Below are 17,471 nucleotides of genomic sequence, written 5' to 3'. Positions count from 1 at the left end.
TTTAGTTTCAAAAAACTTGTGCAAGCCCTGCCCAACTGGTGCAAAATAATTGTTTATTAACAAGAACATGTACATAAATGTCAGTTTCTAAATAACAGGAACTGGTTAACTGAGTTTACTGAACGTAAATGCAAACAAAGCAAAAGTGCACTTTACAGGTAGGGCCCCCAGCCCACATACATCAAACAAAGCAGCTTGTCGTCCGTGGCCTCCTGGATCAGGTAGTGCACGTGGCCCTCGATGGACAGGGGCAGTCCCAGAACTTTATTGCGGCTTTTAATCACACCCTGGAGACGCTGCTCGATGTCACACACATGCGTTTTGGCCTGCGGGACCAAAGAATGGAAGGCTCTTAGGACTGGGGATTTTTTTTTTTCACGGCGAACACAGAAAGGTTTTGTCTGCACACCTTTTCGTTGACAATCTCTCCCATTTCGTTGGCCTGAGTTTTGCAAAGTCCTCTGCCTTGTTTGCTCCACTCCACCAGGGGGTCGTGCAGGAAGGTCTTCAGGACACTGGGAAAGATGGTTAGTTAAATAAAAATGTGTCACATTGATAAAGACAGAGAATTCAATTTTTAATAAATAATCTATGTTATGTATTTATTTATTTGTAGGTGCCTCATGAGTGGCTCCCTTTGGTCCCTCATGAGCTTTAGGGTGACTTCACAGGCCTGCCTGAAAAGACCCTCAATGCCCATGGGCCCCATGGCGTGCACCATGTTCTGGGTCAGGCGGAACGGGACCACCTCGGGGACATCAAATGTCTCCCCCTGGACAGAAAAGAGATCAATCGGAACAATTAATATCAGCTTTTTAAAAGACACAAAGCAAATGGAGCTTGTTCCAGTGAGTCATTTCAATCCCCAAGGTAGCAAACCTTATTAAAGAGGCAGTTGAAGTCCACATGCACGCAGTCCCCCGTGAAGGAGTCAAAAAGGATGTTCTCGCCGTGGCGATCCCCCAGGCCGAGGATGTAGCCCACCATGGACATGACGGCTGTGGAGCGGCAGTATGCGGAGCGGCTGCTGTACCTGGAGATCGTCATAAAATGAAGCCAACCCCAAACAGATAAATCAAAATATACTGTGTCGTACCATGAAGTTGGGTCAGGGAAGGTGCGCAGGAACCACTCGTAGAAGACGGGCGGGTGTCGAGCGCACAGAACCTCCTTGTGCATGCGGAGCTTCTCCTCGAGGGGGGTGTTCTTGGGGAGGATCATCTTCTTCAACTCCTTGCCCGACAAGTAGACGCCTGAAAGGTCCGCGCCGCCGCTCAGTGCTGCTATCTGTGAAGCCGACGTGGAGGCGGCGTGGCGCGGCGTACCTCTCTCCTTGTACAGCCTGGTGAGAATGTGGCGCAGCCCCGCCGTGTTGTTGACCCACTCGATGATGCCGCACTCCTCGTTGAGAGGGATGACGGCGTAGGTGCGGATGTGCAGCTCCCGGCGCCGCGACTCGGCGTCTTTGCGCAAGCACTGCGTGCGCACACACATGATTTCACAAACCGCCTCTTTAATAAATGTCGAGAAAAACACGTGCGGACCTTGTTAATGAGGCAGTTGAACTCCATGAGCCTGCAGTCCTTCCTCAGGTCGTCTTTGGGCTTGCACATCATGGTGTAGCAGCGGCCGTCTGAACCCTTCAGGCTGATCTTCTTGGGCTTCTGCAAGGAGGCCAGGATCTCCACCTAAAGAATTTCACAATTGTTTAGTGTAGTGCACAGCAGATGGGACAAGAAAAAAAAATGGCTGATAGATAAGATTCCTCATCCAGCCTTACCTGATCTTCAAAGCCGTCCAGGTAGGCCCAATGTCCCGGGAAGGCGTCGTGGGCGGTGTTGGCTCCGCCGGTGTCGGGCAGCGTGGGGATGAGCACGGACTGTAGCGGGATGAGGATCTGGCTGAAGGTGGGCTCTTCCACCAGACGCTTCAGATGCCTGAAGTGGCTGCTCATGCTCAGTTTCATAGAGTCATGATTCACCTAATTGAAAAGAATTCAAACATCAAACGATAGCGCCGTCATTTCCTGTAAAGATGATTCCTCACCGGCTTGTTGCAGAGTTCCACCAGCTTGTCGGTGAGCCTGTTGGCGTCGCTGACAAACTTTTCCAGAGATGGCTTGAGGCTGATGGCTTTCTTTAGGATCTGATTGCAGCGGTGCATTCGGGTGGGATAGGAAGACTAAAAGGGGGCGGGGCAAGAACATCAGCATGCAGGAAAAGAAAGTCAATGTTCACGAACATGAAGAGTGCGGCTACCTTGGACACGGCCGTCATGAGCCACATGGCCTGCTGCGGGTACGCCAAGAAGACTTTGGCCACGATGGTCGTGAGGACGGCGAAGACTTCGTCGTTGGAGTGGCACACGCGGGAGATGAGCTGCGAGAAGGCGGTGAGGAACTGGTAGGGAGCCAGGTTGGTGCAGTGCTCGCTCATCGTGGCGTTGATCTTGGACAGCTCCTGACGCATCTGCCTGTCGGCTCGACCGGCTTCCAAAAAAAAAAAATGACGCTGAGTGACTATGCGAATGAAGAAGACGTAACGCACGCACCTTTCTCGCACTCGCACACTTTGGCTCCAAAGTCCAGCCAAAGCGAGAGCATGCGGGGCATCGCCTGGTAGATGTACTGATTCCCAAACTGCAGCGCCCTGGAAAAAAAAAAACCAAGATGTCCGTTGGAGTAAATGCATAGATGATGTTTGACTTTTTTTTTTTGGTCTTACTTTCCAAAGTAGTTGACGATGTATCTGATGAGGTTCCCTTGCCTCTCCATCTTGTTGTCGGTCACCATGGGCATGACTTTGTCATAGTACTTGGCCAGGTAGAAGTTGCCGTCCTCCCACTCAGGCAGAAGGTTCGTCACATCCTTTGCAAAAAATTCAAACCGATCAACCAAAAGCAAGGTGGATTCTCACGCCTGTTGTAAAACAGCAACCTTGTAGGTCTTCATGACAGCGTTGGACTCAAAGTTGGCCGTCTCCTCCATGAAGCGGCCTACAAGCAGCATGGCTCGGCCTTTGCTCTGCAGGTCGTGAGGGTCCGACGGAGGCTCCTCGTTCGGGAAGCACTGGGCCACGCCCTTTTGCAGCACCATCAGCGCCTGGTGGACGTCGCCCTGAGCGCCCGGCCCAAAAATCCAAATGGGTTCCTGAGCCTCGTTTTGCTATATTGCTAAACGTCCAACCTTGGACCAAAGCCACTTGGCCTTCTCTGTGAACAGCTCGGTCAAGTGTGTGTTCTCTGCGTTGAGGAGCGCGTTGAAGGCCGTCTGGTGATGGCCGGCTTTCCTGGCCACCCGGACACTCTGGAGCCAGCACTCGCCCACCAGCTTCTGGCTCGTAGGCCTGGAAAAGGGCAAAGGTCGGAAATAGGCATTTCCAACACAGGAAGTTTTTTTTTTTTTACTTTGACTGCAGGCTCAGCATAGCACGACGTAGGGCGAGGATGGGCTCTTTGGCCCGAAATGATTTCTGGGTCATCTCCAGCCGATCCGACCAGTGGGAGGGCAGCTGTCTGAGGCCGGGGGAGGAGCCTCGTTCTAGCCTCTGTAGCTCAGTGAAGGTGTGCTCCAACTCGCTCAGCATGTGCAACCTGATGGCACACAATCCGTCGACATTACGAGGTCGCACCATCCAGCAACGGACGGAAACGAGGTTGACGGACCTGACGATGTACTCGTATCCTCTCTGGTACGATCCGCACTCGAAGCTGGCGGCCGACAACGGGATCACCTGCTCCTTCCGGACCAGCTTCAGCTTCTCGGAGAAGGCGGCGCCATCTTGCTGCTTGGCTGCCAGCAGCAGCTGACCGAGTCGTACTCCCCAAGTGCTGGATTGGAGGTCTGGAGGCACATTTTAGATTCCCACATGGATCATATTAGCTAAGTCATGGTGAATAATTCTTTATTTCATTACCTGAACTCAAATAGTCCTCCAGCAGGTCCCATTTGCCCAGCTTCCAGGCAGCCTCCACTCTGTAGGCGTTCAACTCCGAGGTCCACTGCTGCCTACACTCCAGAAACAAATTGCAGCGGTGCTCAGCTTCTGCTTAGCCAACGATAAACTTTTGGCAGCACGTCAAAGTCATTTCACTTAACGATCTCAGTCTAAATATATCGCATCCAAACTTCCAAATGTTCTCAGCCGAGGTAATGTTCGTACTTGTCGGCCAGGATTCCATTAACCTGTGTGATGACCGTGGACAGCTGGCCCAGGCCCAAGCAAGACGTCAAGACGCCGTGATAGTGGCCGATCTAGACAGAAAGTGACGATAAACACGAGGAAGCAACTGCTGGAATGTAAAAACCTCAATCAGTGCTTCATCAGTCACACAAAAGCCACCTGGTCAGACTGGAGCTGTATGGCGTGGTCGTAACATGCGGTGGCGTCCTGCAGCAGGCCGATGCTCTCGTGCTCCAGGATCTGTTCCCGTAGCGACGGCTCCTCCCGCCTCAGGGCGTCCACCCCTCTCAAGCCGTCCGGCTCGTGCATGGCGGCGTACAACGTCTGTGGTGGGAAAGTGGCTCATTGCTTCAGCTAAAATGCTAACGCTACACTACACTCGTGGCGGTCCCACCTGCAGGAAGGTGAGGTGGTCCTGAATGTTCTCTTTGTCCTCCAGGATGTAAGCTTCAAAGTGCATGAGGGCGCGTGTGTAGGCCTTGGAACGCAACGCCGCCTTGGCCATCACATCCTGGGGGATGCCCTTGAGGAAGGCCACCACGCGCTCGTAGTCGCTGTTCTCGGCTATAACCCAAAAAAAAAGTTAATTAGCATTAATGAGCCAAGAATGGTGACAATGTAACAAATGCTGATTGTTACATTTGACATGGGTACTCTTGGCGGCGGGCTCGACGTGGAGGATGTGGCGGCTCCACTGGGTGAGGTGCGACAGCATGCTGAACACCGTCTGAGTGCTGAGCTGCCAACGGCTGGAGGCCGCCTCCCGGACGCGCTCCTCGCTCTCCGTCAGCACCGTCAGCATCTCCTCTGTCACCTGGAGCAAAACCCGCATGTCAAGAATTCAAACATCATTATGCTGCTCCTTCTGGTATGTGGCCACCGGGGGGCAGCATAATACAGACAATCAGCTATATTACTGTATATTATATATTATTTTGAATTAATTGAGATTTTTTTTTTTGATCAACTATGTGGGGTGACCTCTCACCTCCTTCTGCTCGGCCGACCTGCAGCCCAGCAGCATGTAGAGCAGCACGTGAGGCAGCAGGTAGATGGTCACCTTGTCGTCGTACTTGATGATGAAACTGCAGCAGGTGAACACCCGGCTGGCCAATTTGTGTCGCACCTAAAAAAAAAGAAAATAATTATTATTTCAAAATATTTTCTGCTGTCAAATCAAAATTTTTAACGCCGAGGCTCACTTTGCTGATGAGATAGGCGGCCCAGGTGGCGGCCCAGTCAGAGAACTTGCCCCCCTGGTTGCTGAGGTAGACGGGCTTCTTCAGGTCGGCCCAGTTGACCTCCTTCTGGCTGCTCTTGTACCTGCGACGTGGACACACCTGGATGAGCTCTTTGTAATATCATTGTAGTTTAAGAATAAAATTGTGACAGCAGACATCATGACATGCGTGTGTGGCCTCCTGGCACGGTACCTGCTGTTGAGGTGTGGCTCCAGTATTTCCTTGACGTGCTCCGGGAATCGCCTCCACAGTCGGCGTCCGGGCGAATCCTGCCGACCCTCGCGGCACTCGAAGATGGCGAGCAGCTCCTATGGAAACGGATTCACGTGAAGGCAAAATGTAGTTTCAGTTGTTTCCTTTCCACCTAATTTTTATTTTGTTGGTTTTACTTTGTCACACAGCGTGCGTACCTGGATGGCGTAAGCTGCAGAGTCCTGCGCTCGGACGTTGTCGGCGTAAGCCAGAAAAGCTCGGGTCAGTTCGGTCAGCAGTTCGTAAGCGAAGTTGGGGTGCTCCACGCCGCTCTAAAAAAGCAACATGAAAATATGAGGTGAGATTTCAGGCATGTCATGGTAGACGTCGCCACCCAATTTCTTACATACCACAAAGGTGTTGCGGTCGCCGTGAATGTGCGACGGCGACAGGTCCAAGCGACCCGGGTCTACGGCGCCCAGCTCGCCGAGACACTCGCCACACAGGAGGCGGGCTTCGGGCGACGAGTCCTGGCAGCCCTTGAGCAGCACCGACACCAGGTTGGAGATGACGGGCTCCACCGACTCACTGGCGCACACTTGCCTCGACAGCCACTCCTGTCAAAGGTGCGGGAACATTTGAGCCTTGCGAGATCTTTCATCACGCGTGGAGGTTCTCACCTGGTTGCTGTGCATCATGTCCTTGAGGCTGGTCAGCGCATGGATGCGGACGTCCACGTTCTCGTGCTGAACGGCTCTCATGGAAAGCTGCAGCGCAGACGCCAGGTCGCTGTTGCTGGCTGTCAACTAAGCAAACAAAACAGCGACTGTGAAGATGCTTTGTTGTCATGGCGTAATGGTGACTTCTCCAGAAACCTTCTTGTCATTCTGCAGGACAGTATGGATGTCTTTCAGCTCAGGATGGTCCGGCAGGAAGTAAATCTCATGGAGGTAGTCGTTGACTTCTTCCCTGTACGAAACGCGGCGTTAAATAACGATTGACGGCGTACGTGCGAGTGAAGGTTACTTCATGGCCGACCTGTTGTCCAGTATGAGGAAGCGGATGATTGCGGCGGTCTCTTTGGGTTGCAGCGGGATGAGCGGCAGGAGGGCCACGATCACGTGACTCAGCAGGGGGCCCAGATGCGCCGGCTCCACGCTTCGAACAAAACACTCCCATGTTCTGTTCAACCAAAACATCATCACGTCAGGAGAATGTTAAATGTACGTAAGAGGGAGTAAGCAGGTACGGACTGGCAGCAGAGAAGAGGAAAGTCTTCTCGGTAGCGGAGGCCTGTCCGCAGGGTGGTCATCATCTTCACCCGCACTGAGCTGATGTGTTTGGGGCCCATCAGTCGCATCAGAGCCATCACGCTGGTCAGCGCCTACAAAAATTTTTAATTAGAAAGTATTTAATTTTTTTTCTTTTTTTAATCTGGTACTTTTTTCTTCAATATTGAACTCACCAGCTTCTTCCTGCTCTTCTCTCCCACGCTGGAGCTGAGCAGTTGCATGTTGAAGAATGCAAGAATCCCCAGTAGCTTTGGTTGAAGATACTCCACCTACGTGGAGAGAATAAATTACACGATACGACAAGAAAAGAATTTTAAAAAACAGAGATTCTGGTACCATTTGCTCCTGGGTGGTGATGTCACGGGGACCCTGGTAGGGGTCGTCGTTGGAGGCGAAGGAGGCCAGGATGGCCAGACCGTTGAAGACCTGCCGGTAGTGCTCGCCCAGGCAAAGCAGGAGCTCGTTGTGAAGGCCTTGGAAGTCTTGGCGCAAAAGTGAGCCCAGTTCGATCTCCGTCTCGCTCTATGGTCGCAATGAGAAATCAATCTCCTGAGCATTTCATCAATTACAGAGAATCAATATTTATTACGTTTATAGCTGAGTCATTCATTTTGTTCTTTATGACCTTTTTTTTTTTTTTTTACCTGCAGGTAGTGGAAAGCCCGTTCCAGCTCCTCTTTGGTGCAGGAGCAGACCAGGTGGCTGAAGATGTACTTGAAGTTGTTGATCAGGATCTCCCGTCGGTTGGCCTTCAGCTCATTGGCTAGCGTGTGGATGAGGGCGGAGCCTGTGGTGCTGGACTTGGCGGCCAGGTAGGGCAAAAGCACCTGAAGCGTCCGCTGAATAGCCGAAAATACGCATGTTAAGCTAACATAGCGCCCAAATGGCACGACTGGAGTTTCCTGACGGCGCGTGGCTTCCATGCACGTACGGAGAGGAAGAGGTGGAGGTCAGGGAAGTCGAAGGCGTGCGCGATCTGAGCCAGGATGTCAAGCACCAGCTCCCTCTGATGGGCCGACTCGCTGCTCTGGTGAGCCGAGGAGTGACGCGAGTGCAGCGACTCCACCAGGAACTGAAACATACACGTGGCGTCATGGAAGCCAATCTCCTTGCTGGTTTGTTTACCTGACAGATGGGATTCTTGTGCTGATTGAAGAGCGTTTGCAGCTCGATTCCTTTGGCGGTCGCCAGCAATCTGATCTGAGTGTAGGCTCCCACGGACACCGGCGACGACTTGGACAGTAGACAGTGGAGCAGATGAAGCAGGGAGAAGGACACCAAGCTGCCTTGAGAGGCTCTGGAGCAGGAGAACAAATGTTGGGTTAAATGTTTTTATCTTCACAGAGACATGCTAAATTAACATGTGGTGTGCCTCAAGAACTTCTTACCTGCCGATCTCTCCGGTGGTGAGGATGAGAGTCTGGCGCAGTTTGTCGTCGTTGTTGGCTTTGGCTTTGTTGAAGGCCTCTTTGAGCCGAACAGTAAGCAGCTGGGAACACACACACACACAAATGAAGGACACACGCAAATAATTATTCCTCAAAGACGCAACATCTGAAGCACTCACCTCACTCACAGGACCGTCGTCGGAGGAAGGGTCCGATAGCAGGTAGCGCACCGATTGGCTGAAGGCTATTCTGACAACCTGATCGGAATCCTCGATGAGACCGACGAGAGCGGAGAGAAGCTCCTGGGAGTCGTCGCTGCCATCAGCCAGGCACACGTGTTGGCAGAGGTGAGGTAGTGCGTGCAGAAACGCTAGGTCGGGGAAAACAAAAGACACTCAATAATTTTGAATATCAAATCAATAATTTGTTAGGTTTGAGGACGACACCTTGTTTGACGCTACTCGGGGCCTGCGGTCCGAGCAGAGGCAGAAAAGGTTTGACGAAGGAGGCCGTCAGGGTTGGGGGTGGGCCGCCGGGGTGTTCCGTGGTCAGGAAGAGGCCGAGGCACACGAGCTCTTCCGGATGATCGGCGTTGTCTCTGACTCTGAGCAGCGAGAGCCCCGATTGGACGCAGCTCAGATGGCCCACGATGCCGGCCAGCTCTCTCAGCACGTTCTCCGAACCGTCCTCCAGCCTGGGACTACGGATTGGGACAATCTGGTTATGAAATTCTTATCTCTAATACATTTTAAGGTCACAAACGACGTACTATAAAGCGGTGGTGGTGATGAGGTCGTGGCGAGAAGCTTCCACATGGCGAAGAAGAAGCGGGAGGGCTCGGATCGCCGCCACTTTCAGGGCCTCGTCGTGACCTCGCAGGGCCGCAGAGAATACAAACGCACGCCAGGCCACGCACACCCCGCCGTGCAGGCGTGCCAGCAGAGACACACACTGCGCCTGAACCTCGCTCGCTGTTCCAAACACAAGAGATGAATGCTAAGAAGGATTTTTAAATTCGAAATATTGTTTTTTATTTTTCCATATGGGATGTGTGGAAAAATACAAAACTATTTTTGAGTTGTAATGATTAGAATTTATTTTGCAGCATACTCACAGAAGCAAAACTGGAGCTTTTGAGCCAAGGTGAAGACCCAGGAGGGGAAGCCCGAATTTGTGAAGGGCGAGGTCAACTTGTTAGCCGACACCCAGGGGAGCGTCAGGAGCGCGCACGCACGCCGCTGGAGCGTATCCTCGCCTTGGCTGCACGCTGCTCAGAAAAACAAAATTAATTGCGTATATTATTATTTTCTTATATTTTTAGCAGAAAAGAGAAGTTGTTTTTTTTTGTCAATGCTTACCGGTTAGGTAGAGCACACAGTCAAGAACTTTCACAGTAATCTGGACAGCGGACTCGTAGTACTTCTGGTTGGTGACGGGTTCAGCCCCGTCCTCGAGCACTGATTGACAGTTCCTCAATGTCCTATCAAGAGTCTTAGTGGACACCCACAGAAGAGGAGGCTGCCTGAGAAATTGGAAGAAAACAAGTCAATTGACATTCGGTCTTTTCGGAAAAATGTGTGCTAGTGCGTCACCTGGTGGGCGAGGAGCAAACGGCGGCCAGTCGGAGGATGAGCGCGACGCCTTGAAGAGCGACGAGACTGTTGTCGCTCTCGGGTTCTTCAGCGTCGGAGTCGAACACCAAGAGCTCCTCCAAGCGGTGGCTGAGCACGGCCCAGACTTGGCTGTCATCACGTACGGCCACGTCGCTGCATCACGCAAACGTCACCATCGGTTTCTAAAGGCTTTATTAATTTGCATTTTTCTCCCAACTCACGTGTGCGGTGACAATATCGCCGTCCCGTGGGCCGCTTTGAAGACTTTCTTGGCTGGCGCGGGCTCGTCCTCGGTTTGCAGCACCAGCGTGGCCATCTCCGCTTTGAGCGCGGCCTTCAGGAAACCCTCCGCGCACTGCACAAGAGAAATATGGAATTTTTAAAAATCGAAATAAATAAAAATGTATTTTTATCAAAAACAAATACTGTACTTCAGCTTGTGTTTCAGTTCCCACAGTGTACGCCAGCGTCCTGCAGACCTCCACCACTCGCCTCATCTGCAGCAGGGCGGCGTTCTCATAGCAGGCGGCCATCGACAGCGCCCAGTCCAAGGCGAGACACAGAGACTGGGTTACCTCTGTCCCCAAAGGGCTGCTGGCTTCCGGGGTTCCTGCACAAAGGAAATATTGAAACACCATACTTTTGAATAGATATGAAAAAAAAAAAGGCGTTTGTTTAAATTAAAAAAAAAAACATACTTGTGTTGGACCCCTGAGCCTCGGCATGGGTGCAGACGCAGTCAAACACCTGTGTCAGGTACATGTCCTCCAGTCGGGCGACCCCGCGGCCAAACACGCACCGGGTCAGACCGAGCAGCTCTCCCTCATACTCGCCTCCAGCGATCTTCAACACGTGGAGGAAGGCGGTGAAGAACTGGTGTCCCAGCTCTTCTGGGAAGCCCCCCACCTCCACCAGCCGCCTCAGCATCACCATGGCGATCGTCCTCAGCCGAGCGTTACCGTGGCCCAGGATGGAGCAGGCGGCCTCCCAGGACATTCTCAGGTCCCAGGGGGAGAGTATCCCCCTGAGGACCTCAGTGACAATGTGCAGCGTCACCGCGGCGAGCGACTCCAGCGCCGACGGGGAGGCGAGAACGAGGGGCGAAGGGCTGAGGTTGGCGAATGGCGAGGTGGCGGCGAAGGATAGGAGGTCGGCGGGCCAAAGGCTGGTCGAGCGGGAGGTGACGTGAGCGCGTAGGATGCCGCCCAGGTCGGCCAGTAGAAGAACGAGATCGTGGGCTAGGCGGGCGAAGATGAAGGGCGCCCGGACGAGCAGGGAGTGCAGCAGGGAGCAGAGGACGGCGCGTACATGCTCGTGGATGGCGCCGCAGTCTGGGGCGGCGGCCACGCGCAGCAATCGCAGCAACACCCACTTGCTGAAGTCTGGAGGAAAGGGAGAAGCTAAGCGAGGACCATAAAATGCTTCTCATAATGTTCCTCGGGTTGTACCTTCATTCTCGGACCCTACCTGTGTGACTTCCGACTGTCGGGGTCACTTTTTGTGACAGCTTGACCTTTCAGCTGGGTGCTTGTAACACATCCAGTTTGTGACCTGACTTACCAGTACAGCGTTGGGTGGCATCCGGGTAGTCTTCAGGCTGGCAGGCAGGGTTGGAAAACATGAGTGATGATGACTTGATGATGTGCTGTACGAAATCCAGCAGCATGACACAGGCTGGCTCCGAGGTGGACTTTTTATTCAGCCCAAGAGACACTGAATGAATGACACAGCCTTCTTAAATGTGGATTTTTTAAAAATGTATTTACTTTACAAAAATCAGAATCTTTATTTATAATCACACCCGTTGAGTTTGTTTTCTTTCCAGCATTAATATGGCTTTATATTAATTGAAAATAACGTTCATTGCATTTCCGACCTACCTGCGTCCACGTCAGTTAGGATCCTGTCAATGAATTGACATAGAATTTGTCGAGGTTTCTTTACAGCTTCATCATATTCCGCTGGGTTGGCGCTAACAAACAATAATAAATGATTGTTTATTCGGAGAACAGCATGGCAAATGTAAACATAGCAAACGTGCTCAGGTTAGCTTAGCCCGTTAGTTAATAGCCCGATCGAAGTTACCTGGCAAGCTCATGAAGAGCCGGGATCATAGCAGACATCTCCAGCCCTTCCATGGTTAACATTTTCTACTCGTTGTGTCTTTTAATTCATGTTTAAATCGTTTTATTGTAGAATTAGCGAGCGTTTGAATAACCACACCGGTCCAAAGTTTCGCTCCATTCTGACGTATGGTTGTGATCGTACGGCAAGTGCCAAGGGCCAAAAAGCATATTGTAAGGCGATTTTTTTTTTCAGTTGTAAACATTTGTATTGGTTTTAATTATTCCTATAGATTTTTAATAAACATAATTGTTACAGTGCTTATCTTTACATTTATTTTTCTAATGTAAAAAATCGTATTCACCTCACAATAAAATTCTAGAATCATTAAATTCATTACCATCAGTCATTAAATATTTTTTTTTCTTCACAGTGATTTTGATTATTTGTATGTGGTTAAATCAATATCCGTAAATACATCTTTTGTTTTAAAAATGTCTGCATTATAGCATTTAAGGACATAAAGCTTCACTGTGAAAAAGTCAATCATTCTGCTTTTCTCATCCACTCCAATGTCCAATGAAACAAAAATACAGTTGGGAATAGTCACAGAAAAGAAAAATTGCAGTTTTAGTATAAATGAGGCATGATTCTATGTATTTTTAAATGTATCCTTCACCTTTAAAGGCTAAATGAGTAATCAAACAATGGGAAAACATGAATGTTATTATTCTTTAGCGATGGGCCTTTTTCAAACCATGCCCCATGAGGCAGGCAAATAGCGTCAGCACCATCTTGGGATTCACCTCCACCAAGTCGTCAGGCAGAGTGTAGATGCGAGCGCCAATCTTTCGAGCCAGTGATACTGCGTATCTGAAAAGGAGAGAGGATGCAGGATGATTTGGTGGGAAATACCAGAGTTCCGTAATTCAATTCATTGTGTTGTTCCTTCTGGTGTGCCAGCATTGGCCACCGGAGGGCAGTATAATACATAAATAAAGAAATCTGGGTTTTCCCAAGTAAGTTCTAAAATTGGGGACCAGTCCGACTGTCTGATGTAACTTCACTGTGGGAGATGAATTTGAGTGACGAGCGTTTACTTGGCGTTGTTGAGTTTGTCAGCGGTTTTCATCACGCCCCTCTCTGGTTTCTTCACCATGTCCCACTTGACGGTGCCGGGAGCGATGACGTCGATCAGGTCGATCACTGGAAGGCTGGTGCTGATGTGGAGATCCTGCAGAAACACAAATGCTTACACAATTTGAAATGGACTTGCATGATTATGGTTTTCAGCCCAGTCCGACAAACTGACCTTGAAGCTGCTGATCTGTGAATCTTTTTGCTTTTGGCTGAGGGTGGTGTTGACCCAGTTGAGAATGATCTGCTCTCCCACCTTCTCGCCATCGCCCAGGTCTGACAGCACCAGCAATGTGTACCTGCAGGTTGCGACAACAGGACACTTTTGTTCATTTTTTTTCAGACTCCTGGACTAGGCTCCACCAGCCACCAAAACCGAGTAAAACTCAAAATCAGCCATTTAAAGATGGTGTCATCCGTTATGTGTATAGTTGGAAGAAAAAAAATTCTAAAATCTTGAAAATTTTCCGTTAAAACCGGTCCCATGTAAAAAGCGCCTCAGGGAAAACTTTCCCACAACCGTTACCGCTGCTAACAAGTTCCAACACACCTCCTCATGAGCTGCCAAACCAGCGCCAAGATGTGCATGGGGCTCCCCTCGTTCAGGTTCTCACCGCCGATGCCCACGAGGGAGAAGTGTGCCACGTTCCTGCCCAGGCTCACGGCGTAGTTGCAGTTCTCCAGCTGCGTGGCCGTAAAACACAAATTGGAATCAATCCGATCCCACACGGCGCTGTCGTGAATCAAACCTTTTTCATATTGGCGCCCAGGGCGGGGTACGGAGGCTGGTTGACTTTCTTCCAGTTGACAGGCACGTTCACCTTCTCGTAAAGCTGCAGGATCACCAAACCGTCGTACAGATCGCTGAAATAATAATTAGCATAACGAGTAAGTAGCGAAAGGTCATATTGACTTAGCGGTTTTGACTTACTGGTACATGTGGTTGACATAAGGATGCACGCCAAGCGAGTTCATCCAGTTCCGGAAGGTCTTCTCCTCTCTGCTCTCGGCTGCAGAGGCAAGAAAGTTCTCGTGTCAGCCGCCCGTTGCATGAAAGACTCTGTTGGACTCACGTTCCGGCCGGTCGGCCTCCAAGCCGTTGACGTGGCCGCTCTGCAGGGCCGGGTGCGTGTTGAACAGGTTGGCCACGAAGGCCATGTTGAGCTTGCTGTTGCCGGCGGTGACGTCACGCGCCGTCACAAACTGCCGGCAGTCCAGACGGGACGCCTGCTGCAGCATCAGCTCGGCCCGCTGGTCCGGGTCCCGCTCCTCTCGAGACAAATGACGCCGTTATTACGACGTCACCTATGGGAATGAATTGAACTTCCAAAGTTGATGGACTTACGTTCAGGCCGCTCATGTCAATTTTGACACTCATGAAATCGTGCTCTCCACGGGGAGCAATCTGGTCCAGGAGGTGGAAGTAAGCTCGAGAGTCCTGCAGAACAAGGAGGCCCGATAAGGTCCACAAACCTGACCGACAAAATGTTCTGTACACTAGCAAGATTTGACATTCCATATGTGTGTTGTTAAAGGGACCTTGATGTCCGCGCTGAAGTTCTTAATGCTTTGGGTGCCGGCGTTGGACAAATGGTAGTTAACCCAGCGGAGAAGCAATTCTTCAGGAGAGAGAGACATCAGGTGGTCCAGACTCTCTCCCTCACTCAGGAGGGAAATCATGCCTGTAAAGCGCACACCAAATTAACATTAGAATTGTATTTATTTTGGTTCATTGTACATTTTATTTTATAAATAAAAAATATTTAATTAGTATTTATTTTAGTTAATTATTGAATTTATTTAAGAATTATATTTTCGTGTGAATTTATTTTAAAAGCAAGTTATTACATTTTGTGGCTGTATTTTATTTTTGCAAAAATTATTTTAAATGATTAAAAATAGTAACAAGTATGAGCTAGAAATTAACATTGACGATAACAACAATTGTGTGCACTGACCTTCGTTGCGGCTTATTTCGATATCAGCAAAGAGGCCCACTTTGATAATCTGCCAGAATAATCCCAGCACCAAATGAGGTTTCCCAACCATCAGATCAAGCGCATCGATGTTCACCACCGTGCAGCCGATGGCCGAGGCTGAGTTTAGCGCCAGGACAAGATTTTCCTAAAAATGTGCACCCCCCACAAAAAAAGTGTTATTTTCTTCTTTTTATTGTTATTATGTTCTCGTTTTCAAAGTTCAGATTTAATCTATGTAAATGTCTTTGACACTTTGGTAGCATTCATAAAAAGCTGACTTTGCACTTTGGTGGCAATAGATTATCCTCGACCGCACGTGCTTGCAGGCACTCACGGTCATTGTGAAAGTAGTCAGCTTCCGTGTGTTGATGACTCGCTCGTCGATCGTTTCGGGCTGGGACTGGTTAATCATTTTGCTGACAAGGGAGAAAAATGTGATTGAATGCAAAAATGTCGGCTCCAAAATGGTGAAACTCACCACAGCAGGATGCCGTCGCGGACCGAGGTGAAGAGGCTGTTATCGTTGGGGTTCATGGGGAGGAGGTGGCTGCAGTCGGGATCTTTGGCCAAGGCTTTGTTGATCCAGTTGACAAACGCCACCTTCTCCTCATCTGCACAACAACACATCATCTGATTAATCGAATGTTTTTTCTGCCAATTATCGGAATCATCCTAAAAGAAAAATCCATATTGTTTGGACTCCAATTCTCACACCTGAGTAGGAGTGTTGTGTCCCCACGCTTGAGATTCCCGACATCCCCCCAAAGGACTGGATACCATCCCTCCTGGTGATGGATTTGCGGAAGGTCTCACTGAGCTTCTTGCTCTTCAGCTCCTGATAGATCTAAAAAAAAAAAAACAGCTGTGTTGTAAAACATAACCGGCGTGTTTGAACGTGTCAAATGTTTGGGCGTGAGCTTACAGCGACAAACTCCTCAAAGCTGATCTTCTCATCTTTGTTGGTGTCGCCGGCCGCAAAGGTCTCCAAAATTTCACGCACTTGATATCCGGCCAAAGAGAAGCTGGCCTCGCGGAACAGCTCCTGGAGCTCAAAGTTGCTCACGTAGCCGCTGTTATCGATGTCTCAATAAACACAACGCCGAAAAATTCATGTCATTGAAGAGTAATATAATTTTGCAATTTAAATACTCGACACTAAACTGACCGACTTTATTGAACGCCTCTCGGAGGTCCTCCAGGTCCTCCCTGGAAATGTGGGTCATCTTTTTGTGCATGGTGGCCTCAAATACACAAATTTTAATTAATTTATTGTCATTTTATTTAAATTGCAACTTTTATAATCAATGTAAGTGTTAAATGTAGAAATGTAAATACATAAATTTGTCATGACACCCACGGAAATAAATAGAGTCATGTGGTTACCGTGACAGTTCAGCTAGAAATCCAAACGCCCCCCTCAGACCACCACCAGAGCGGACCCGATCGACAGCGTCTTGTCCTCGGCAGGAAGCAGGAAAACAGCTTATCACTCTGGAGGAGAGGACCTTTGGCCCGTTTGGACCCTGCAATGGGCGTAGTCCACACGGTTAACATTTAACACACATTAAAAGTCTCAAGAAGATCAAGACTCGGGAAGTGGGCCATTCTGGATCAAAGCGGCCACTTGGAAGGTTATGACAAATATCATATATCTTGGAACAAATCTGAGAATAAATACAAAAATTATGCTCTGGGGATGAAGGTGAGAAAAAAAAAACATCAATCGACCTAAATCTTCCAACAGCTTGGATCAATATTCCATTAGGGATAAAACCTGAAGGTGCTTACATTCATAATGGCAACAAGGTTTAGAGTTACATCACTCTTTGTCTCTATTCCAAAAACAACACAAAAAATCAATTTCCATACCTGCATTTTGTTTCCGAACACACCAAGCCTTCCATGATTGTCCCGTGGATACACGATCAGCACTTTTTTTGTTAGAGGTGCTCTCCGGTTACTGTGACTCACCGAAAACAGCTGATCCCAGAACAGCGATGTAGAGGTCGTAGGCCAAAGAAGATGCTGGCCAGGTAACAATGAGCCTGCTGCATTATTCATTAGGAGCCCGAAGCACGAAGCATATGTTGAGGAATCGTTGAAGGAACCTCAAACACAGCAGACATCATAAAACAAACAATGGCAAGTCATAAGTGAGTTTTATTTGATGAACATAAACTATAACTACTGTAATGAACCGGCTTGACCACCAACAGGCAGTAATGGAATAGATAAACATCTTTTGACACGCAAGGAAACAAGGAAACGCTGCTAGGGAACATAGTGGGTCTGTGAAATATAGGGCAGAAGGAAGGAAACAAGGAAGAAAAGGAAGGAAATTATGGCTGTGAGAAAAAAAATCAGTAAGAAACAAGCATGAGATC

General features: G+C 49.5%; 2 protein-coding genes across 2 annotated transcripts; both read right to left on the bottom strand.

The window, feature by feature from the left end:
- Positions 1-34: 34 nt before the first annotated feature.
- On the bottom strand, positions 35-12,255 carry atr (ATR serine/threonine kinase). Its single transcript, XM_049740607.1, has 48 exons — positions 11,993-12,255; positions 11,788-11,879; positions 11,468-11,620; positions 10,606-11,289; positions 10,339-10,517; positions 10,129-10,262; positions 9,887-10,060; positions 9,653-9,816; positions 9,409-9,561; positions 9,064-9,265; positions 8,741-8,994; positions 8,474-8,664; positions 8,295-8,395; positions 8,032-8,203; positions 7,838-7,978; positions 7,551-7,745; positions 7,243-7,428; positions 7,080-7,175; positions 6,868-6,998; positions 6,653-6,796; positions 6,490-6,583; positions 6,295-6,420; positions 6,025-6,231; positions 5,833-5,946; positions 5,615-5,730; positions 5,384-5,504; positions 5,170-5,307; positions 4,821-4,995; positions 4,576-4,745; positions 4,341-4,505; positions 4,161-4,252; positions 3,915-4,006; positions 3,664-3,841; positions 3,406-3,591; positions 3,185-3,344; positions 2,936-3,115; positions 2,724-2,866; positions 2,551-2,648; positions 2,259-2,488; positions 2,047-2,181; positions 1,781-1,981; positions 1,545-1,688; positions 1,326-1,476; positions 1,097-1,253; positions 880-1,033; positions 621-772; positions 410-515; positions 35-326 (listed from the first exon to the last, which is right to left on the bottom strand). Exons 1-48 carry the CDS (start codon positions 12,052-12,054, stop codon positions 153-155), a joined length of 7,767 nt encoding a protein of 2,588 aa, XP_049596564.1. The 5' UTR covers positions 12,055-12,255; the 3' UTR covers positions 35-152.
- Positions 12,256-12,401: 146 nt separating this feature from the next.
- Positions 12,402-17,385, bottom strand: pls1 (plastin 1 (I isoform)). The gene is made up of 17 exons (XM_049740771.1): positions 16,957-17,385; positions 16,471-16,610; positions 16,253-16,328; positions 16,010-16,170; positions 15,802-15,931; positions 15,566-15,698; positions 15,422-15,503; positions 15,067-15,232; positions 14,648-14,790; positions 14,454-14,546; positions 14,182-14,377; positions 14,040-14,118; positions 13,858-13,972; positions 13,659-13,792; positions 13,284-13,407; positions 13,072-13,205; positions 12,402-12,844 (listed from the first exon to the last, which is right to left on the bottom strand). The coding sequence occupies exons 3-17, from the start codon at positions 16,320-16,322 to the stop codon at positions 12,706-12,708; spliced, it is 1,899 nt and encodes a 632-aa protein (XP_049596728.1). The 5' UTR covers positions 16,323-16,328; positions 16,471-16,610; positions 16,957-17,385; the 3' UTR covers positions 12,402-12,705.
- Between the last annotated feature and the right edge of the window lie 86 nt (positions 17,386-17,471).

The sequence above is a fragment of the Syngnathus scovelli genome, chromosome 14, assembly GCF_024217435.2.
Source record: "Syngnathus scovelli strain Florida chromosome 14, RoL_Ssco_1.2, whole genome shotgun sequence".
Lineage (NCBI taxonomy): Eukaryota > Metazoa > Chordata > Actinopteri > Syngnathiformes > Syngnathidae > Syngnathus > Syngnathus scovelli.
This window is presented reverse-complemented; position numbering and strand designations above follow the sequence as displayed.